Source organism: Hylobates moloch, unplaced genomic scaffold, assembly GCF_009828535.3.
Source record: "Hylobates moloch isolate HMO894 unplaced genomic scaffold, HMol_V3 SCAFFOLD_27, whole genome shotgun sequence".
Classification (NCBI taxonomy): Eukaryota; Metazoa; Chordata; class Mammalia; order Primates; family Hylobatidae; genus Hylobates; species Hylobates moloch.
This window is the reverse complement of record NW_026652302.1, coordinates 2,478,771-2,500,870: the sequence shown is the minus strand read 5'-3', so window position 1 is coordinate 2,500,870 and position 22,100 is coordinate 2,478,771. Positions and strand designations below refer to the sequence as shown.

The window sequence follows — 22,100 nt, the reverse complement described above, 5'->3', positions numbered from 1 at the left end:
CAAATGTATGCTTTGCCGATATGATCTTTTAGTCTAAGTTTGTCTTTTCACTTCCTTAACAGCAACTTTAGAAGAGCAAAAGCTTTTAATTTTTATAAAATTGGAGTTTTTAAAAAAATTAGTGCTATTTGTATTTTATCTAAGAAATATTTACCTAATCTAGGATCATGAATATTTTTTCATGTTTTATTCTAAAAGTTTTATAATCTTAGCATGCATGTTTACTTTAATGATGCATCTTGAAATAATATTTATGTATGGTTTAAAGTAGGCAGTCGAAATTATTTTTATTCCTATGTAGATATCCAGTTTTTCTGGCACTGTGTATTGGAAAGATATTTTCTCCGTTGAATTACCTTGACATTTTAGTCAAAAGTCACTTAACCTTGTGTGTATGGGTCTACTTTTGGACTCTGGATCAATTGATCTAAATAACTACTCTTCCTCCAACACTGCATTTTCTTCAAAATTGTAGCTTTCAATTGGATTTGGATTGCATTGAACTTGGGAAGCACTAACTTCTTAACAAAACTGAGCTTTCTGGTCCATGAACACAGTACATCCCTCAATTTTATCTTCAATTTCTGTCAGCAACATTTATATTGTGAGTCAGTAGATTGTGCATATACTTTACTATTTTCATATTTAAGTATTTTATTTTTAGTGGTGCTCTACCTAGGACTAAAAATACATACTTTATGCAATTTAATATCTATATTCATTCTCCAGGACTGCTATGGCAAACTACATAAAGTGGATGGCTTAATCAAATGAACATTCATTCCCTTACAGTTCTGGAAGGCAGAAGTCTGAAATCAACGTATTGTCTAGGTCATACTACCATTGAAAGCTCTAGGAGAGAATCTTTCTTCCTTTCTTCTAGCTTTTGGTGGATCCTGGTATTCCTTGTCTTGAGACAACTTAACTCTGCCTATCTCTGCCAACATCTTCACTTGACCCTCTTATTTGTATGTCTCTGTGTTTTACCATTTTTCTGTCTCTAAGGACACCCATCACTGGATTTAGGGCTCATCCTAATCCAAGTTGATGTCTTCTTAGGATCTTTTTCTTAATTAGAACTGCAAACACCCTTAGGTCAAATAAGGTCACATTCTAAGTTATTGGGTGGACCTATCTTTTTTGGGGAGGTGGGGGGAGTCACTATTTCACATCCCATAATATCATACCATGAATTACTTATCCTCTTTTGAAGTTTTTTCACTCTGTGGTTCTATTTCAATCATTTCTATTGCTTATATTCAAGTTTACTAATCTTTTCTTCTGAATTTGACAAAATGTTGTTTAAGTCTATCCAGATATTTTTTATTTCAGATATAGTCAGATCTGGAATTTCATTTTGATTCTTCATATATTTCATTTTTCTGTGATACTCACCATTTGTTCACTCAGTATGTTCATCTTTTTCCATAAATCCTTAAGCACATTTTAAATAGCTATTTTAAAGTCCTTGTTTGATGAGTCCAACATTTTTATCAGCTTTGTATCTATTTCTATTGACTATTTTCTCAAGTTATGGTCACATTTTCTGCTTCTTCATATATCAAATTGATTGTGTGCTGTATATTGTGTGTGCTACACGGCTAAGAGCCTAGATTATGCTCTTTTAATTGAAAGAGTGTTGAATCTTGTTCTGGCAGGCAGTTAATTTATTGGCAGCTTGATCCTGGTCCTGAGCTTATTAAGTCAGTTCTAGAGTTGCCATGACTATAATGTTAGGGTAGCTCTACTCTTAAAGCTTGGCCTTTCTTGGGTCTCAACTGAATGCTCTGCATATTCACTGAATTCCCGTCAGAATTTCAATGTCTCTCAACACTGTGCAACTACCAGAATCTTCATTAAGCTCACAACCCCCCAGTAGTTATTGTCTGCCTGGTATTGTTGAGTGTTTGCACAAATGAAGTTTAGAATTCAGCTAAAGACTGAAGTGGACCCCATGTCTATTTCTGAGCTCCTTTACTGCTCGTATACTCCCTTCTGGTATCCTGCCTCAAATTTTAGTTGTCGCAGGAGCCCCGCTCACCCATCTTTGTTTCTCAAACCTAGCAGCACTGCTGTTCACTACTTTGGGCTGTACTTCCCTGTATACAGTTGGGAAGGTGCTTGCAGGCAGAAATCTCTGGAAATCAAGAGATCACTTTGTATGTTTCCCTTGTCTCAAGGATCACAATCCTGGGCTGTATATTTTCCAGTGGCTAAAAACAGTTGCTTTATACATTTTGTCCATTTTTATCATTTTTTTATGGTAGGAGAATAAGCCCAATGTCATGGCTGGAATTAGAATATCCCTGTGTCAGTCACTTATGTTTTTTCAATACGTGTTTGATGAATTAATTAATAAGGTTCAACACATTTCCATTTTTAAACCTATCAGTAGTACTTATATTATCTGTTAATTAGAAAATAATTGAAAATTAAAGAGAAAGTCTTTTATAAGTGTGATAATATACATATGTGGCATTAAACACAGAGAAAATCAGAGTGGTGTTAGCTTAGGGTCATTCAAGTGGCACAAAATAAATGAGAAATTGTTGAACTGTTGTATATACTTTTAGAAATAAGTGGTTACTGAGAATATACATTGTTCTGTGCATGTCACATACTATTATAGTAGATTTCTTTAAGATCAATAAACCAGTCATACTGCTTTTTATCTCATTAAAACAAAAAGAATTGACCTATTCCTTTGAGTGTTTTATAAAGGAATCTAATTTAGTGAGTAATAACGGTGTATATCACATATTTTAACTTTAACTTAGTATCTCTCCTATTCAGCTAGCAAGCACATTCTTTCATTTCACTCTGCATCCAAGAAAGAGCAAGAAGTGTATGTTAAGAAGAAAGCTGCTCAGGGAATTCAGAAATCCCCCAAGGGTAGAGCTATAAGTGCAATACAAGACATTGGTCTACCCCTTTTGGAGGAGGAAACTACCAGTACACCCACTACAGAAGACAGTTCCAGCACACCAATGCAGGTATATTAAAAACAATTGTTCAATTGGACTGTTCCTAAAACCCTAACATAAAACAAAACAATCTTTTCCCTAAAAATAGTCAATATACAATGTGCGGTGCTGCCAATGTATAGCCAGAATTGGAGAATTAGAGAGTCTTGAACAGTTTCTCTGTGCCAAGATCTTTAAATACATGGCAAATTTAATACGTACATGAACTCTATAATGCACCCATAATTATCTAATTTTATAGTTGGGTTATAAGAAGCTATATAACTTTGTTGGTCACATATTAATAAATGTCACACATTAAAGGTCATATATTAATAAAACTTAATTTGTATGTGCTTACAATTAAAGGGAAAAAGGATAATGTGTATATTTATAAAACAGCAGACAAAAGGCATGACCTAGCCATTGGAAACCAAAAAGTAAAATAAGTTTAAAATAAATTAAAGGAATAGAAAAGAAAATAAAATGCCAGAAATAAATGTTAATATCACAGAAATTACAATAAATCCAAATAGATCAAATTAATCAACTAAAATGCTAAAATTTTAAAGTTATATAAAAATAAGATCTAACTATTTTAAACAAACTGCTGTAGAAAGTTTCATGATAGAATGATAGAAAAACATACCTGGCAAATACGAGCTAAGAGAGAGCTGTGATGATAGTTTTTTGTTTGTTTGTTTTTTGAGATGGAGTCTCGCACTGTTGCCCAGGCTGGAGTGCAATGGCGTGATCTCAGCTCACTGCAACCTCTGCCTCCTGGGTTCAAGTGATTCTCCTGCCTCAGCCTCCTGAGTAACTGGGATTTCAGGTGCCTGCCACCACACCTGACTAGTTTTTTGTATTTTTAGTAGAGACAGGGTTTCACCATGTTGGCCAGGCTGGTCTTGAACGCCTGACCTCATGATCCGCCTGCTGTGGCCTCCCAAAGAGCTGGGATTACAGGCTCAAGCCACCGTGCCTGGCCTGATGATAGTTTTAATATCTTAATACATATAGAAACATTATATAAAAATAAAAGGTAGACTAAATCAAGTAGATATGGCCATAACTAATATATGGGCACCTAATTATCTAGACACAATAAATAAAAAGCAATAACTATTAGAACTACAGAGATACAAAGATAAGTAAATCATGAATAATTGAAGATTTTTAACCCATGCCTCGTGGAAACTGACAGTTCAAGCTGAAAAACAAAATAAGTAAATAGAATTGTGAGAATTTGAAAAAAAATCTAAATATAAGCTTAATCATTTAGATATCTACATGGAACACTTTACCCAATAAACAGAGAATATACTTTTTTTTTTAGCACACACGAGTTTTTTAAATATCATGTAATAGACAATAAATGGAAGCCTCAATAAAATCCAAACTATCCCTATCGTATAGTATGTTATCTGAACATAATGCAATAAAACAGAAACTAATAATTAACAAGGAGTTTTAAATCTTATAAATGATAAAACTAAATAAAATATACTAAATATACTAAATAATTATTTAAAAGAATATTAGAAAATTATGAAATACATAAGATCCAATAACAATCCAAATTTGTAAACAACATCTAAAATAGCATTTGATTACTACTACTATTTTTAGTAGTAAAAATACAATGCAGCTTCTAGATTAATTCATCAGGAAGCAGGGATGATTAAAAACAAATGAGCTAAGCTATTGAAATAAAAATTCAAAAAAAGAACAGAAAAGTAACTCAAAGATAAAAGAAAGGATTTTAATAATGATGAGAGCAGAAATCAGTGAAATGTGGAGTAAAAAATAAAGATTAATAAAACCCAAGCTACTTTTAAAGATTAATAAAATACATATACTTCTAGTAAGACCAATTAAGAAAAAGAAAAAGAGAGAAGATATAAATTAACCAAATACAGAACAAAAAGTTAGGGTGGAGGTGTAACGACAGACAATGGGTTAAAAAAATAAGAGTATTAGAAACAGCTCTGTGCTGGCAAATTTAAAACCTACAGGGTGGTAGGGGTGAGGGGGGCGGCGAGCGCAGTGGCTCACCCCTATAATTCCAGCACTTTGGGAGGCTGAGGCTGGTAGATCACTTGAGACTAGAAGTTCGAGACCAGCCTGGCCAGCATGGTAGAGAAACCCTTTCTTTATTAAAAATACAAAAAATTAGCCAGGCATGGTGGCAGGTGTCTATAACCCCAGCTATTCCAGAGGCTGAGGCATGAGAACCGCTTGAACCTGGGAGGCGGAGGTTGCAGTGAGCCGAGCTGGCACCACTGCATTCCAGGCTGGGCGACAGAGCGAGGCTCTGTCTCAGTAAAATTAAATTAAATTAAATTAAACCTGGGGGTGAGGGGGAAACACGTAACTTCCTGAGGGTGGGGGAGAGGAGAAATCGCAGAGTTGATTCACAAGGAAATAGAAAATCTGAATAAAACAGTAAAGAATAATAAAATTGAAATGATAATTCAAAGTCCTCTAAGTCTTCCCTTTCCAAAAAACCATGGGCCCTTTTGGCTTTATAGGATAGGTCCAATAGACTTTTAAAAAGTAATTTGTTACAGAAAACAAACAATATAACTTTCCAATCCTTTTTAAGAAATTAATGTAAGGTAACACAAAAAGGAATAAAATGTATCTATATAGGTGATAACTTGCAAATAACATAATAGATATCCAATTCTAGCAGTGTATTAAGCAATCAGACAGAATTCTCAGAAATTCAGAAATCTTTTACCATTAGAAAATCTATCAATATTAGTCACTACAGTAATAGACTAGATGAGAATGATCGTATAATCCTGAAACACTTCACAAAGTTTAACACCTATTTATGGATTTCTAAAATGTGCTCTTAGCAAACTAGGCATAGGAGAGAACTTCTTCATCATAAATGTCACATGGCAAAAATTTTACACTTAATGGCCAAATCTCATATACAAAACCATTATACTAATGTGGGAAGTGTAAGTGTGTTCCTATTAAAATTGGAATAAGAAAAGAATGCTTGCTATCATTGCTAGTATTCAATGGTACTGAAATATTATGATAATGGAAAGCCACAATGATACAAAGAACAAAATAATTAAGATTATTCTAAATAATCATTGAATTATTCGCAGATAATATAATCATATGCCCAAGAAAAAACAACAGAACAAACTTTAGAACTAAGAGATTTTAGCAAGATTGCCAAAGACATTAATAGTAATAATATATTGACTTATTACTTGCTATGCACCTGATACTATGTACTTCACACATAGATCTTGAATTCTCCCCATCAACTTTTTTTTTCTTTTTTGAGACGGAGTCTCACTCCATCGTCCAGGCAATGGCGTGATCTCAGCTCACTGCAACCTCTGCCTGCGGGGTTCAAGTGATTCTCTCGTCTCAGCCTCTGGAGTAGCTGGGATTATAGGCACATGCCCCCACACCCGGCTAATATTTTTTGTATTTTTAGTAGACAAAGGGGTTCTCTACCATGTTGGCCAGGCTGGTCTCGAACCCCTGACCTCAGGTGACCCGCCCGCCTCAGCCTCTTGAAGTAAGTATTCTTATTATCTGTATTTCACAGTCAAGGAACCTGGAGGACAGGAAGCTTAAGTGACTTCCTCAAGGCCAAACAGCTGGTTTGTGCTAAAGCAGGACTTCAACCCAGACAGCTCTAGCTCATGAGGTCATGCCCTTAATCACGATGCTGTTCTGCTACTACAACTTAAACAAAAATCAGTAGCGTTCCTCTACACTGGCACTATGCATTAGACATCAGAATATGATGCCTTTAATAACAGCAGCAACAAAATCACAAAAGACCCAGGAATTAACCAAAAATATATCAGTTTTCCACATTGAAAAAGCTTAACACTTGAATAAAGGCTATAGAAAGTAATCCAATCCACTGATGGACACAGATGACTTGAATAAATAGAGGAGCATTTCACGCTTTTCAGCGAGATGGCATAACAGTATAAAGATATGTTATCCTCAATCTGCCTTTAAATTCAATGCAATCCCAATCAAAATTCCCACTGTATTTTTCCGAAATTTTCTAAAGATACTTTAAAATTCATAGGAATGAATAACAATTCACAAATAGCTAACGAAACTTGGGGAAAAAAAAGCAAAGTGTGTCTTAGTATTTCCAAAGACAAAAAGATATAGCAGTAAAAATAGTATTAATTAATGCATACATAGGTAAATGGAGCAATAAGAGAAAGTAAGATAGAAACAGATCCATATTTTTATGAAAATTTCATATAGAATAGAGGCAACACCATAAACTAATGAAGAAAAGATGGACTATTGAGTAGGTTGTACTAGGAAAATTACATCTCCATGGAGAGAAATAAAACTAGATCACTAGCTAACATCACACATAAAGGAGAATTCCAGATATAGTGAACATTTAATTGTAAAATTTTAATCGATAAAAATCATAATAGATAATGTAGGAGACTATTTCTGTGTCATGATCACAAAGAAGAGAAAACCCTAAAGGCCAACAGCTTTGAAAAAAAACTATAGTAATCTTAAAAACGCAAAATACAATAGCAGTGAGATTTCTCTTTATACCCCCCGCACTCGCAAAAATTATAAAGTTGGGTAGTGGCAGGCGTTGGTGGGGATGTGAGGCTATTAAACTTTTATAAACTGTAGCGTTACAGAGTTTTGGAGAACATCCAGCATTATTTAACTAAATTATGACTGTCTGATCTGGAAAATTCTGCATTTATCATGTACGTAGCATAATAAATGACATTAGGCACATACCATGTATGTTCTTATCACTTTTAACCCTGCATTTTATTTCACAGAATTACAAGTATATTATACAGTGTTCGGTGTTGTATAACAGTTGGCCTCTCACTGAAAGCCAGCTGAAATTTGTTCAAGCACTGAAAGACTTAAAGAAACACAATACCAAAGGTATGTCACCCTAAATGTTTAAACATGCACTTTACATTTGAATAAGTTGATATTTAAATATTTAATAAATTTATTATTTAGTCATGAAAATATCATTGTATGTTTAATTACACATTATAATTTGTACTCTATACCCTGTGACATTTCCTGTTGTGTTAATTGATTATATGTTTCAATATTTTTACTGCCTGTTTTATAAGAAAAACATATGATTAGTTAGATGTAATGTAAGCATATTTTGTCTAGTTAATAAAAATTACTAATTGATTATACTTTTGAACATTTCAATGTATAAGAAATTTTTCTATTTAAAAAATTATATTTGCCCATATTTGTTGAGAATATATAGCATTAAATACAAGCTTTTAAAATATTTCACAAATTCTTCAATTCTAGAAGAATAATTTTCTAGTGAAAGAGTACTCTGGTTTATTTTTTCAAAATCTAAACTACTCTCAGTATTCCTGGCCAGGAAGCTTGTTGCTTTCAAAAAAGAGAATCAAAGGGAAACCTCCAACAGCTTTATATCCCATTGGGCAATCTAATAATTGAATCTGAAAGAATGTGTATTTTCTATTTATGTTCTTTTTCAAATTTAAGCTAGATTGCCTAATCATAAAAATAATATATGCATGTTATTTTTAAAATAAAATAAACCCATGCAACACAAAAGGGCATAACATAAAATGTAAAAGCCTCCATTTCTTCCTGGGCCCCATTAACCTGAGTTCAAACACTTGATGGTAGCCACCACCAAAGTGGGCTTTGTCATCATTCAGAATTTTCAGTATACATACAACACACTTATGATAAGACATACACTCTTAGTCCTTTTCGTCCTCTAAGAAACAGTAAATTTTATCTATTATTTATATTCCTCTATTAGAATGCAAGCCCCTGAAGAATGAGGAGTTTTGTCCATTTTTGCCTGTTTCGTCCCTTGCATTATCCCTAGTTAGATCCCATATGCACAGTAAGCACCCCACAATATTAGCTGAATGAGTAAATGATAGGACACACGTAAGCTACTCCTATTATTATTACCCTTATTTATTAATTGCCAACAACTCTGTTCAGGTGTTTGCTTGCTTCTATTATCTGCCTGGACCTGATCAAGAAAGAGCTTAAAGAGGTTTGTGTGTATAGAAGTTAAGAGAAAATTGTTATTGCCAGGCTTACTTTATTAGAAGGTATAGATTCTAGTATGTGTCTTAAAATTCAAAGAAAAGCTATAAAAATTTATGACACCAAGAGTTCCCATTTCCACTCAAATGTATTGAGTGTGCTTCCATAGCAACACATCGCACTGAGGAAATTCCAATGGCATCGCACTGTGCGGCCTCCTCTGAGGTTCCTCTCTCATTGGGCAGGGATGTGTTCTTCCTCGGTCTCATCATTGCATCTCTAGCACTAGTGGGAGATGTCAATAAGTGTTTAATGAATGAATGCATGAACATGCCACACCAGTGACCTCAGGTATGTGTAAATCCTAATGGCATCCTGGCCTGCTGTGTGGGCAAGATTCTGAGACTGTGTTCAGGCTCAACGAGAAACTTTTGTGATCTTTTATCAATGTTCCACATAGACACAGGAAGAGAAGGTGGTAGCACAGGAGTCACAGAGTCACCGCCTCTTTGCTGTTCATGTGTGTTATGTGGATAACGCCAGAGCAGACACTCGGGTGTTCAAACATTGTTTTTTGAACAAGTGGCTGTGCTGCTGCTCCATAGTGTTATACATAAAAACACTTTTGCACATTCCCTGGATAGTCATGGAATATGAATTTTGCCAAAACATCTGCCCATTCTACTTCAACCTCCCCTCCCAAAGCCAACACCCCCATAGCCCAGCACACTGACAACGTCTGAAATAGCAGACAAGGCTTCGATCACATATTCTTGCCTACTAGAAGAGAACACAATTATTCTGTGAGTAAACGTCATACGCAAGCTGAAAATTCCTTGCAGGCCACGTCTCAAGCTGAATACGCCCAAATACGCCTGTTGATTCCCTTGTTGTGGTTGCACAGGCAGTTGGCTTTGGCAATCACTTCCTTGCAGCTTGCTCCCGGAGGCTGTGTTTCCGGCCCAATTCCCTTCTCTGGGTCTTCAGCTGTGAAGGTTTCCGGGACCCACCTAACGTTGCCTAACCCTGTGTTATGGATTATCTACTGCTGCGAATTTGAGCCCTTTAATTATTTTGCAATTGACCACCCACACCCACCAAGTTCTAATGGAAAATAAATGAAAAAAAATCTATCAGTTGTTTATGTTCATTTCTGTTTGCATGTTACCGTGTTCTCTTTCTCTATATGTTTTTCCCTTCAGGTTGCCACTTTTGTTCTCAAAGTAACCATTACCCTATCCCTACTTCCCCTGTGGTTCAAAGCAAAATCTCTTAGCTCATACTGTGCCCCTGCCCCTGGCCCCCACCAAATTGTCTCTCTCCTTTTTCTCTGTCAATTAACAGAACCCTGTTTGAAATAATGGATGGTACAAATCATGTGGTAATTTTATGTTCCCCTACTGCAAAGTAGATAGAGTATATGCCTAATACCAGTGGAATTAAATATTTTATGCTAAAGATTTAAGTGTAAATAATATGCACAATTATAGAAATGGAAGAATAAAGAAACAGCACAGTTTTGTGTGAGCTTGTGTGTTCACCAAAGCTATTCTCATTTCCGCTTTGTTCTGCAAGGATAATTTATAGGACTGGTAGACTTTACATTACATTTCTGAGGATTAAGAATTTCAATGGATCAGAGAATGACAGCCAGTTTTGATTTGTTTTGTTTTGGACAGTGTGGGCTTTTTCATGAGTTGCCTGTAACTCTTTATAATTCTGATTTCTGTATTATAATAGTGTGCTACACCTGTCTCAATAAGCTCAAAATAGTCATGCTACTGTTGTTTATAGCAATTATAAATTATAAACCCAGATCCATATGACAGAAAACAAATATTCTCATCATAAATCATAAAAGGAAAAATACAGAACAACCTTGCGGAATTCAATTGAAGATCTTGCTCACAAGGAAAACCTGTTTCTGAATAATGTTTAAATGAGATTCATAAAAATGTGCAATCATAAGGAGGAGGTATTTGTGAAAAAATGTTAAGCTTTTCAGGGAAAAATAGCATCACATAGTACAATGCTATTGACTAGAATTGCTTTCTCCCAATTCTCTAAGCTAATGTCTAATATGGTGCAAAAGAAAAATCTCAAAATACTATTAAATTTAGTTAAATATATACATTATATTTATTATATATATCACACAGCTGGTTGCTGGCACGGCTAAGAATTCTAATGGAAATTAAATTCCATCAAGGGCATTTGAATGGGGAAAATAATATACAGTAGTACTGGTTTCATGTCTTTACTTGTGTCTCTGACAGAGGGCTGTATTATGGTTTTTTCCCTATATTAATATGTAATTATATAATATATATTTATCATATATTATATATTATATCATATGAAATATATTTGCCTAAATTTATTATATATAAAATATATACATAATTTAAATATTTGTGTATATTTTCTGTGATAATTAGAAATTTGGTTTCAGTATTTATATGTTGAGTGTGTTATGTAAAATTTTGTAAATTTGGGATATTTAGAAAAAAAAAGAAATGACACCTTGAAATGTGTGGAGGAAGTGAGGGTGAAGTAGTTTGCATTATACAAGAAAGTCTCGAAGAATACCAAGCATGAGAAATAAAGCTTTGCTTTGGAAGTAGAAGTAGCGAGAAGCAGAATGTGTCTCAGGCTATACCCAGGAGCCAGTGCTGGACTCACTTCACTCACAGGAGCACTTACTGGGCATCACGTGTGCCTAAAGAGGGACTGATTCCTGCCAGAGAACACAACATGAGGGACAGAGCAACAAGGAGAGCTATCTGCACATAGCTCACTATTCAAGGCCATTCCCGTTTCCTTCCACATCAGAAATGGTGGGGAGGAAAGATTCAGAAATGTTTCTTCTCACTTTAGGTCACAGAAATTCATAATTACTAAGACTTCATAACGTTAGACATTAGTGACCCTAAATTACCACCTCTCTTCAAAAATACATAAATGGGTAGAAGAAGAAAAGGCATACATAGAGAAGAAATTAAAGACTGTACATACCAATTAAAGTAATTAGTTCTGGGTGTTGAAATTATTAGCAATTTTACTTTATCACTTGTATTTTAATATCTAAAAACAAGTTTTAATGAAAAATATATAAATGGGAAGTTTTAAATGAGCACATACAATTTTAATCAGGAAAAATATGGTACATTTAATTTTATAAGCAAGAAAGAAACCCTGGAGAGACCTAGAAGTTTAATTATTCTAATTATAATTGTTTGAGTGCTATTATGTCCATCTTACTCAACTTAGTAGTTTTCATTCATTCTTCTCAATTCTCACAAAAACTCTGGGAAGTAGTTATTACCATCCCAGTTTTACAAATGAAGAAATGAGCCTTAGATGCTATGAATAATTTGCCTAAGTTTGCATAGGTAGGAAGGAGAGTGAAGGTTCTAACATAAGTCTGATTTACTCCAAAGCCCAGAATCTTCCACCGTATCTTGTAAGCTCTTTAGATACTCTAACAAGTTGTATTGTCATAATAGTACTGGTGGTAGTGGTGATACTGATGGTACTGGTAGTAACTGCTAACATTTATGTCCAAGAAGGGCTTTACATATATTGACCCAATTAATCTTCCCAATAAACTTATGAGGTAGGTGTTATTACTACAGTGTTGTCATTTTACAGATGAGGGAACTGGGATACAGACAGTTTAAGAAACTTGCCCTCAGTCACACAGCTAGTGACTGGCACAGCTAAGAATCTAATGGAAATTAAACTCCGTTTAGGGCTTTGAATGGAGAAAAATAATAATATACAGTAGTACTGGTTTCATATCTTTACGGTGTCTCTGAGCGATGTCTTTATATTACTTTAGTGAACACAAAAGTAATATTGATAAAGACATCTATCAGATTTATATGACCCATATTATGTTTTTCCCTATATTAATGGGTAACTATTAAGATTCTAGTGGAAAACTAGATAAAAACATTGATATCTGAAGCGAACATAGTATTTTAATTCATGAAATACAATAATGTAAATATGTAGAATTGGGTAATGGTACAAAATTAGTAATATGAGCGAACACTCATCAAAATGTTATTATCATTATTATGTATTCCAAAGAAAAAATAAGTCTTCAGAAATAATTACGTTTTATTTCCTGATATCACAGTTGAAAATTTTATGTGTGAATGACCAGCTGCTAAAATTAAATTACACTTTGGATTATATAGTTTATTGTTGCTGAAAAGCAGCAAAGAAATTCAGAATTAAATTGTATTTAAAATGAAGTAGGAAAATTTTCTGTTTGAAAGAATATTTTGTTGGGCAATCTTCTTGAAAGTCAAGCAGCTTTCAAATTCAGAGTAATTAAGTCTTTAATGTCATGTTTATATTTAGTCAATTTGATTAAAGCATGTCAATATGTCAGCTGCTATGTATCAATTATATATACAACTTAAAATCTAACTGCTCTAATTTGAAATGTGTGATATATTTCGCACATCAGTTACTCCGTACATAGAAAAAATTACATACATAGAAAAATTCAGTTACTAATGTCTTTAATTTATCCACTTAGCTTACTTTGGTTTTTTTGCAACCTCCTCCTTCTGGACTGAAGGGATTCTCATGCCTCACCCTCCCAAGTAGCTGGGATTACAGACATGCGCCACCATGCCTGGCTAATTTTTGTATTTTCAGTAGAGATGGGGTTTCACCATGTTGGCCAGGCTGATCTCAACGCCTCGGCCTCCCCAAGTTGCTGGGATTACAGGCATGAGCCACCATGCTCAGCCAGCTTACTTTTAAAATATAAAATTTTATATCAAGAAGAAATTGGTTAAGGGTTTTCTGTTGTTTTTTATTAGTACACTGGTGACCTAAGTTAAATCTGATATTCATCCTGAAGTCAATGTTGACCCACTTACTTATTTAAACTCAACATTTAATTTATATGAAAAATACAATATAATTTTTTTTTTCAAAAATTCATGTCTTTATAACCCATGATAAGAATAAGGCCTGAAATATGGCTATGTACAACTTAGGATATTTCTATTATGAATGTTTAGAAAGCTTGGCCTCTGGTTAACATGAGGCAACAGTGCCACCTTTAGTATATTTTATACCTAAGTTTTGGTAAAAACCGCTTACTGAGATGGTTCATGGTCACTTAAGAAAACAGAAGGCTAGAGAACCTTGAGCAGATAGTACTTAGTGATGTCACCTGCCTTCATGTATAATTACTGGTGTTGTGATTTTAAATTCCTTTTGCCAATATGTTACATTTTTGTGTTGCTGGCCTGGGTCTTTGAAGTTGTAATCTATTTGCAAAAACAAATATAAACCTCTCATTCTCAAAAATATTTGGTTTCAAGTCTCACTCAATTAGCAGTATTATAACACTATTCCTTTAACTCTAATTAATATTATACTGTTGTTCTTTATTTGGCACAATGCATGATATAGCCAATTCAAGGTCTTTGAGGAAACCAAACATTATTAAATACATGTTATATGTATATTATTTATATATACTTTTCTGTTTATATTTATCAAATATGACTGTACTTGATAAACGTATACTTTGTTCTAAACAAGTATTCTAGCTGAGAAATATGTAAATTTTCAAATTCCAACCAGATTTTATTTCTGATATATAAACCTAAGCACTGAATTTTAATCATAAAAAAACTGAATTTTTACAATTTTTATATGTTTTATTATCCACTGAAGATTTCTGTGTAGTGTGTTCTGGATCTATGGAGGATACTGTAAGAGGAGACCTAAAGGCATAAAGCTAATGGCCTTTTGAGCTCATTTCATCAACAAAATACACCCTGAGCACCTCCTCTCTTCCAGGGGTATATTAACTTATTCCAATGGTCATTTCCTTTAGAGGTCTTCTGATTACATAAATATGCAATGTGAAGTAACATGTTTCATAATTCTTGGATTAGTAGAATGTTTTTTTCTTGCATCTTACAACTATATGTACTCCCAACACATACATATTTCCTGTAAACCTTTACATATTAAACAATCTGATAATGAGTATATATTATTAGTTCAACATTATACTAGATTAAATTAGGAATTTAAAATGAGGCATATAATGATGTTCTGGCCTTCAAAGAACTTAAAATTTATATGAGAAAAGGTTACCCTAAATTATGCCTTTAAAAATTTTGGAAATTATTTTATTCTGTATATTAAGAATGTAAAGAAGAAGGATGGCACATACCTGCTGTGTGCCTGACATTTTAGTAGGTACTTTGTATATGTAAACTTGCATATATGTGTTAACTTCAGTGGAATCAAATACACCTAAATGTATTACTCAAACACTAAAAACTATGTGTAGTAAGACAAGAAAGCCCCAGAAATGCTTCATGGGGCAGCTTGAGATTCAATTTCAGCTGACATTTGTTAAGCATTTAAAAAACCCAGTGGGTGTATGATACCAGATATGATCCTATTTTAAATGCTCTATATTGATTATTTTAAGCTCTCTGGGCATGGTGCTAGTATCTCCATTACACAAAGAAGGAAACTTAGACTCAAAGGATGTAATAAACCTACAAAAGTTAACCTATTTAGCGGCTGAGCCAGAATTCACCTCCAGGTCATTTGACTATTGGGCCAAAGGATTTTCCCCACAGCAAGACTTCTCAGCAGCTGAGATTGTTGGTAGAAGGGCAAGTTTCCACTCTTATAGACTGCTTACAGTCCCTTTGAAGTCTGGTAGGGTGGTTTGTCCCCCAATTTGAAAGTAGCTAATAACTGGGCACCAAGTAATTTATAAATAGGGGTTATTTACAATTACTACTTTACATTGCTAATGGGGTGACTTACATGAGACTCCAGTTTTGAAAGGGACTAACAGGTTCTTTGAACTTGTATTTGAATACAGATTCAACTCTTATCAGTTGGGAGACTTGAGTAAATTATATAACTTCTCTGAATATACCCTGCTGGGATGCTTGAGACTTAAAAGAGAAGGAAACACAGTAAAGATTCAATAAATATTATTTTAAATAATAAATTATTTAAATATTTTCCCCTCACCACTTCCATATTTAATTGTTAGAAAAGGTTAAAAAAGCATAAGGCTCATGTCCTTCATGTTGGGGAAAGGTAATTATACTCTTCTAAAAGTAAACCAGTGGTTCTCAAAGTGCGATCCTTGGATCAGCTGCCTCAGCACCATCTGGAAACTTGTGAAAAATGTACATTTTGAGGCCCTATCACAGACCTAGCAAATCAGAAACTTTAGGGTTGGTGCCCAGAAATCTGTTCTATGGTAAGCCCTTCAAGTGATTCTGACACAGGCTAAAGTTTGAGAACCACTCTTGTGAGGGTACCTTCAGCTTCTTTGAATCCTAAGTCATTGGCATTCTTCCCTTCAGCCCATCCCTTTGCAGCACTTCTCTGACAAAAGGGAAAACTGTACAGTCTTCTTAAAGCAGTGTTTCTCAAAGTACAACCTACAGGCTGCTTGTATCAGAATCACGTGAGGTACATTTTAAACTGTAGATTTCTGTGCCCCTCACCAGACTACAGAGTTGGAATCTGAGAGGTGGGCCTCAAGGTGTACATTTTACATGTTATCTGTATGATTTCTACACTCACCAAAATTGTGAATTGTTGTGTTACAATAAGCACAGCATTAGCAGCGATATTTTGTGACAACAAACACAGCATTATTTAGACACAGACTTGTCTGGCAGCACAAAGGGAAAATAATGAGTTATTCTAGCTCAGTTTTTGTAAGATTGGCTTATCTAAAGTGGGCCACAAAGGGAGCTCTAAAATTCTGTTAATCCCACACTCTTTTGGCATTGAGAGCTCTAGGACCTGGATTTTCTTAGGACCAGAAGCTGAAGTGGTAGCTGTGGCCAGTGAGGGTGGTTGAAGCCTGGTTACCTCATATTTGGGTTAGGATGAAGGGCTGGTACTGCAACACCTGGACGAAGGGGAGGCCAGAAGAGACTGAAAAGAAGCAGCACTGAGTTTGCTTTTCTGTGAAGGCAGTGTTTCTGCCACCCCAAAGTTTATGGCTGACAAAAGATGTGAAACAATGTAGGAGAAAAGGTGTCCTTTGTGGCCTCTCCTACTTTCTATCTTGGGTTTCTGAGAAAAGTTGATTTTAATATGTGGTTTTCTATAAAAATCTTTGTTTTTATTTCTTTTTTTCTTCTTCTCTAAGATGATGTTTCTAAATCTCTAATTTTAAGCCTTATCCTTCCTCTCATTTAAACAACCTTATTCTCTTTCTGTGAACTTTTTACTCACTTTTAAATCAGTCAATATTCATTTTTCCTACCCATCACAAGCAAGAGCTGAACTGCTTGGAATGTAATCTCACCTTCCTCCACAGAGTGCTCTGTAATTTCATGCACTTGTGACAAGGTCTCCAGGCGAAATGAATTTTTCCACTGTCCCAGGACCCTATCTCAGAAAAACAGCATGCACAGATCCTCAGAAGGTTTGGATAGAAAATAAATCCTGGAGAATGGCAGTGAAAATGGCAGGGTAAGAACTCCAAAAATTAGTAACTCCATAAAAGCAATGAAAAACCTGGCGAAAAATTATGACAGTCAACTTTTTCAGAACTCTGGAAACTTATAAAAGTCTGCAGCAACTGAGGATTGTTTGTTCAAGGAAAAAACAGCTGGATTTCTGTAAGAATAGGAAACTTTATGGCATTTTAACTTGTCCCGTTCCTCAGCTCAGCAGTAGCTTTGGGGAAAAAAAAAAAACAGGCAATATTCCTGGCACATATTGGCAGATGCCAGAAGAAGTAAAATGGAGTTGGATTTATTTCAAGGTCTTATTCCCAAAGACTTATCATTATTTGACTTGTTTGATGATTTCCTGGAAGACTCCACTTACAAAGCTGAATCAAAACTACTGATTGTGCAGAGCTTTCTCCACAAAATGGTAGTCTGGAGATTATGCCATCTGAGGATATAGAATGAAGAAAAAGGAAGAGACCTTCAGAGACTTGTGGAACACCATCACACATACCGGCATGCACATAATGGGAACTCCAGAGGGAGAAGGAAAAGAGAAAGTGGCAGAAAGGCTATTTGAACTAATAATGGCTGAAAATGTCCAGATTTGATGAGAAACATTAATTGGCACATTCAAGAAGTTAAACTCCATGTGGGACAAATTCAAAGAGACCCAGAGCTAGACATCTCATAATTAAACTCTCTTAAAAGCAGAAAGGGAGAAGTGGCTCATCACATACAAGGGATTCTCAATAATATTAACAGCAAATTTTTACATCAACATCTAGGGAGACCAGAAGCCAGCGGGAAGACATATTCAAAGAACTGCAAAGAAAATTATCAACCAAGAATTTTCTACCCAGAAAAGCTGTCATTCAAAAATAAAGGAGAAATTAAGATATCCCAGAAAAACAACTGAAAATATTTTTCAATTTTATTTTGAAGACAAACCAAAGCAGTTTGCTTTGAAAACAAACCTGCCCTACAAAAGTACTACAGGAAAGTCTTCCAGCTAAAAAAATAAAAATAAAAAATAAAAAAGACACTAGGCAGTAACTTGAAGCTACATAAAGAAATAAAGTGCACCAGCAAAACTACATAAATATGAAAGTCAATATAAATGTATTTTTTTTGCTTATCACTCTTTGTATTCTCCTGATTTAAAACAGCTTAAAGCAATGATCATAAGTCTGTGTTGATGGGCTTTATACATATACATACGTATAAAGATGAAATTTGTGATAACATAAAGGGGGACAGAAATATGTGAACAAAGTTTTTGTATACTATTGAAATTAAATTAGTATTAATTCAAACTAGATGGTTATAAATTAAGATTTTAATTATAATCCCCAGCAACCACTAAGAAACTAACTCAAAAATCTATACAAACAAACAAAAAACAAGGGAATTAAAATGGTACAGCAGTAAACAGTAGTGGAGGAATTGAGAAATTAAAAAACCAAGGTATAGTGTATAAGAAATAATAAAAAGGCAGACATAAATCTTATCATTAATAATTATTTTAAATGTAAGTTAAGTAAACTCTGAGGTTAAAAGGCAGAGAATGGCTGAATGGCTAACAAACACAAGACCTAGTTCTATGCTCTCTGTAAACAACATACTTCAGTTTCAAAAATACAAATAGTTTGAGAGCAAAAATATGGAAAAAACAATACCATAAAAAGAATAACCAAAAGAGACTTGGAGTGGCTATACTAATACCAGACAAAATAGGGTCTAAGATGAAAAAATGTTAATAGAGACAAAAAAGGATACTTTAAAATGGTAAAAGGGTACTTCATCAAGAAATAGAGCAATTATAAACATACATAAACCTAACAGAATTCAAAATACATGAAGCAAAAACTGACAGAATTGAAAGAAGAAATAGACAATTCAACAATAATCATTGGAAAGTTTAATACCCCAATTTTAATAATGAGTAGACAAACTAAACAGAAAATTAGCAAGGAAACAGAAGGCTTGAACAACCCTGTAAACCAATTTGACCTAACAGATACCTATAGAATACTCCACACAACAACAGCAGAATACACATTCTTCTCAAGGGCGTGTGGAACATTCTGCAATATAGACCATATATAAATCAATAAAACAAGTCTAAATAAAACTATGGAAATTATACAAATGTTTTCAGGTCACAATTGAAAGGAAGTAGAAGCAATAAGAAATAAATTGGAGGCCAGGTGCAGTGGCTCATGCCTGTAATCCCAGCACTTCAGGAGGCCGAGGCGGGCGGATCATGAGCTCAGGAGATCAAGACCATCCTGGCTAACATGGTGAAACCCCATCTCTACTAAAAATACAAAAAAAAAAAAAAAAATTAGCCAGGCGTGGTGGCAGGCACCTGTAGTCCCAGCTACTTGGGAGGCTGAGGCAGGAGAATGGTGTGAACCCGGGAGGTAGAGCTTGCAGTGAGCCGAGATCGTGCCACTGCACTCCAGCCTGGGTGACAGAGTAAGACTCCATCTCAAAAGAAAAAATAAAGAAATTGGAGAATTTCACAAATACGTGAAAATTAGACAACATACTCTCTTAACCAATGGATCAGAGAAGAAATCACAAGAGAAATTAAGAAATTCTTAGAAATGAATTTAAAAAAAAACCGAGGATGCAGTAAAAGTAGTGTTGAGGGAAATATATAGCTACAAATGCTTGTATTACAAAGACGTAAGATCACAAATCAATAACTTATGTTCCATCTTAAAAAACTAGAAAACTAGAAAAAGAAGAGATAACTGTGTCTAAACCAATCAGAAGTAAGGGAATAATAAAGATTACAGCAGAAGTAAATGAGTTCAATATTGTATTACAAGTACTAGCCAACACAATTATGCAATAAATGAAATAAATGGCATCTATATTGGAAATAAATTGTATAGTGGTGATGGTTACACAGTCTTATAAATGTACCAAAGCCCACGGGTTCATCCACATCAAAGGTGAGTGTTTGGTAATATGAATTATATATAGATTTTATGAAAACGAGTCAAACAGGCCTTTATAAAAATCTGTGTGATTAAAAAAAACAAATCTATTAGCTTAACCATATTTCCCTGAGTTGAGTCCCTTGTCCCCTGTGAAACCATTTTATTGTTATGACTCACCAGTTTTTATTTTTATGTCTCTCTAGCTTATGGTGAAAGACACGAGGAGTTAATTACCTTAGGAAGCCCAGACTCCCACACTATTAGTAGTGAGGGACATAAATCTTCAGTAACTTCCAAAATAACAAGGAAAGGCAAAGAAAAGTCTTCTGAGAAAGAAAAGACAGCCAAAGAAAAACAAGCACCTCGCTTTGAGCCTCAGGTGGGTGTGGAATTTTTTTTTATTTCAGTCACTTAATGATTTTAGGTTCATTGGATTCCTACTTGCTGATCTCATCTGAGGACAAAACTGTGAAACATTCTTTTTCCCCGATTCCAGAAACCATCTAGATACCTCGAGGACATTCCTTGGATACCTTCCTCAAGCTCCCTTTTCTAGTTCAATATCAAAAACCATCAATTAAACCTTTAGTATGTAGAACACTATTCATGGCACTTGCGTTTCTAAGATAAATATGACTCAGTACTAACCCTAAAAGAATTCAGTCTAATAATGGAGGAGACTGAAGGTAAACTGAGAATTATAATGTTGAGTGTTGTATGTGCAGTGGTAGAAAGGATAGGTTCTAATACAGCCCCTTCCAGGAGGAACTGAGTTCTGAACCGAGTTAATAAGCAAAGACATGATGAGGTGAAAACTCGATCTGGTTTTTTGAAGTATTAAAGTATGAGAGATGAGGCTGGAGGGATCAGTAAGGGTCAGCTAGAAAAGGGCCTTAAAGCGTCATTGGAAGGCTGGGACTGTATATACAGTCCAGAGGTTATGAGTCTAAGCTCCCTCAGGGTCAGTTAGAAAACTGCAATGATTAGGGGTGAGGAAGAGGATGTGGATGGCAAACCTGAGGAGTGCAAGCACAGGCCTAAAGATTTTCAAGTTACCTAAAAACAGTGCACTCTAAACAAAATACCTATGAGTACAAAATCTTCCCACCATTTTATGCCTAGGTTAAGCAGGACTGGAACTTGGGGTATTTAAGAAGCACATTAACATGATCAGATTTACATTTCAGATACCCCCGTGGCTTTTAAGGGTGTGCACTTAAAGGAGGAAAGACTGGAGAGGAAGAGAATTCAAGAAAATACTTCAGTAATCTAAGCAAAAGAGTGCAAAGTGTGTCAGGAACAGGAAAAAAGAAAGTAAGGTTGGGACAGATCGAGAACTATCTAGAAAACAAAAGGTGGGGTGCAGTTATTAATCCAAAGTGGGTGTTCAGGAACAAGAAGGAACAAAGTATATCTCTCAGGTTTCCAGCAGGAATAGCTAAGTAGGATGTCAGTACCATTAGGAAAATAGAAAATAAAGGAAAATTAGCAAGTAAGAAGAGATGATGACTTGTTTCAGACTCCAGGAATGGTTCCTATAGATTTCAAAGATTTCATTTCTTAGCTGAAGTCTACCCTTAGAAGTAAATAAGATTAACCCAATCCATAGATTCCTACAAGACCTCCCTTAGTAC

The 22,100-nt window shown here is 34.8% G+C and overlaps 1 protein-coding gene across 1 annotated transcript in view; it reads left to right on the top strand.

The window, feature by feature from the left end:
• LOC116463107 (androglobin) overlaps positions 1-22,100 on the top strand; it is a 183,641-nt gene that overhangs the window by 143,939 nt on the left and 17,602 nt on the right. Inside the window, exons 28-30 of the mRNA XM_032146070.2 lie at positions 2,794-2,993; positions 7,787-7,898; positions 20,670-20,845. Coding sequence (XP_032001961.1) covers positions 2,794-2,993; positions 7,787-7,898; positions 20,670-20,845 — 488 coding nt within the window. The remainder of the gene's footprint in view (positions 1-2,793; positions 2,994-7,786; positions 7,899-20,669; positions 20,846-22,100) is intronic.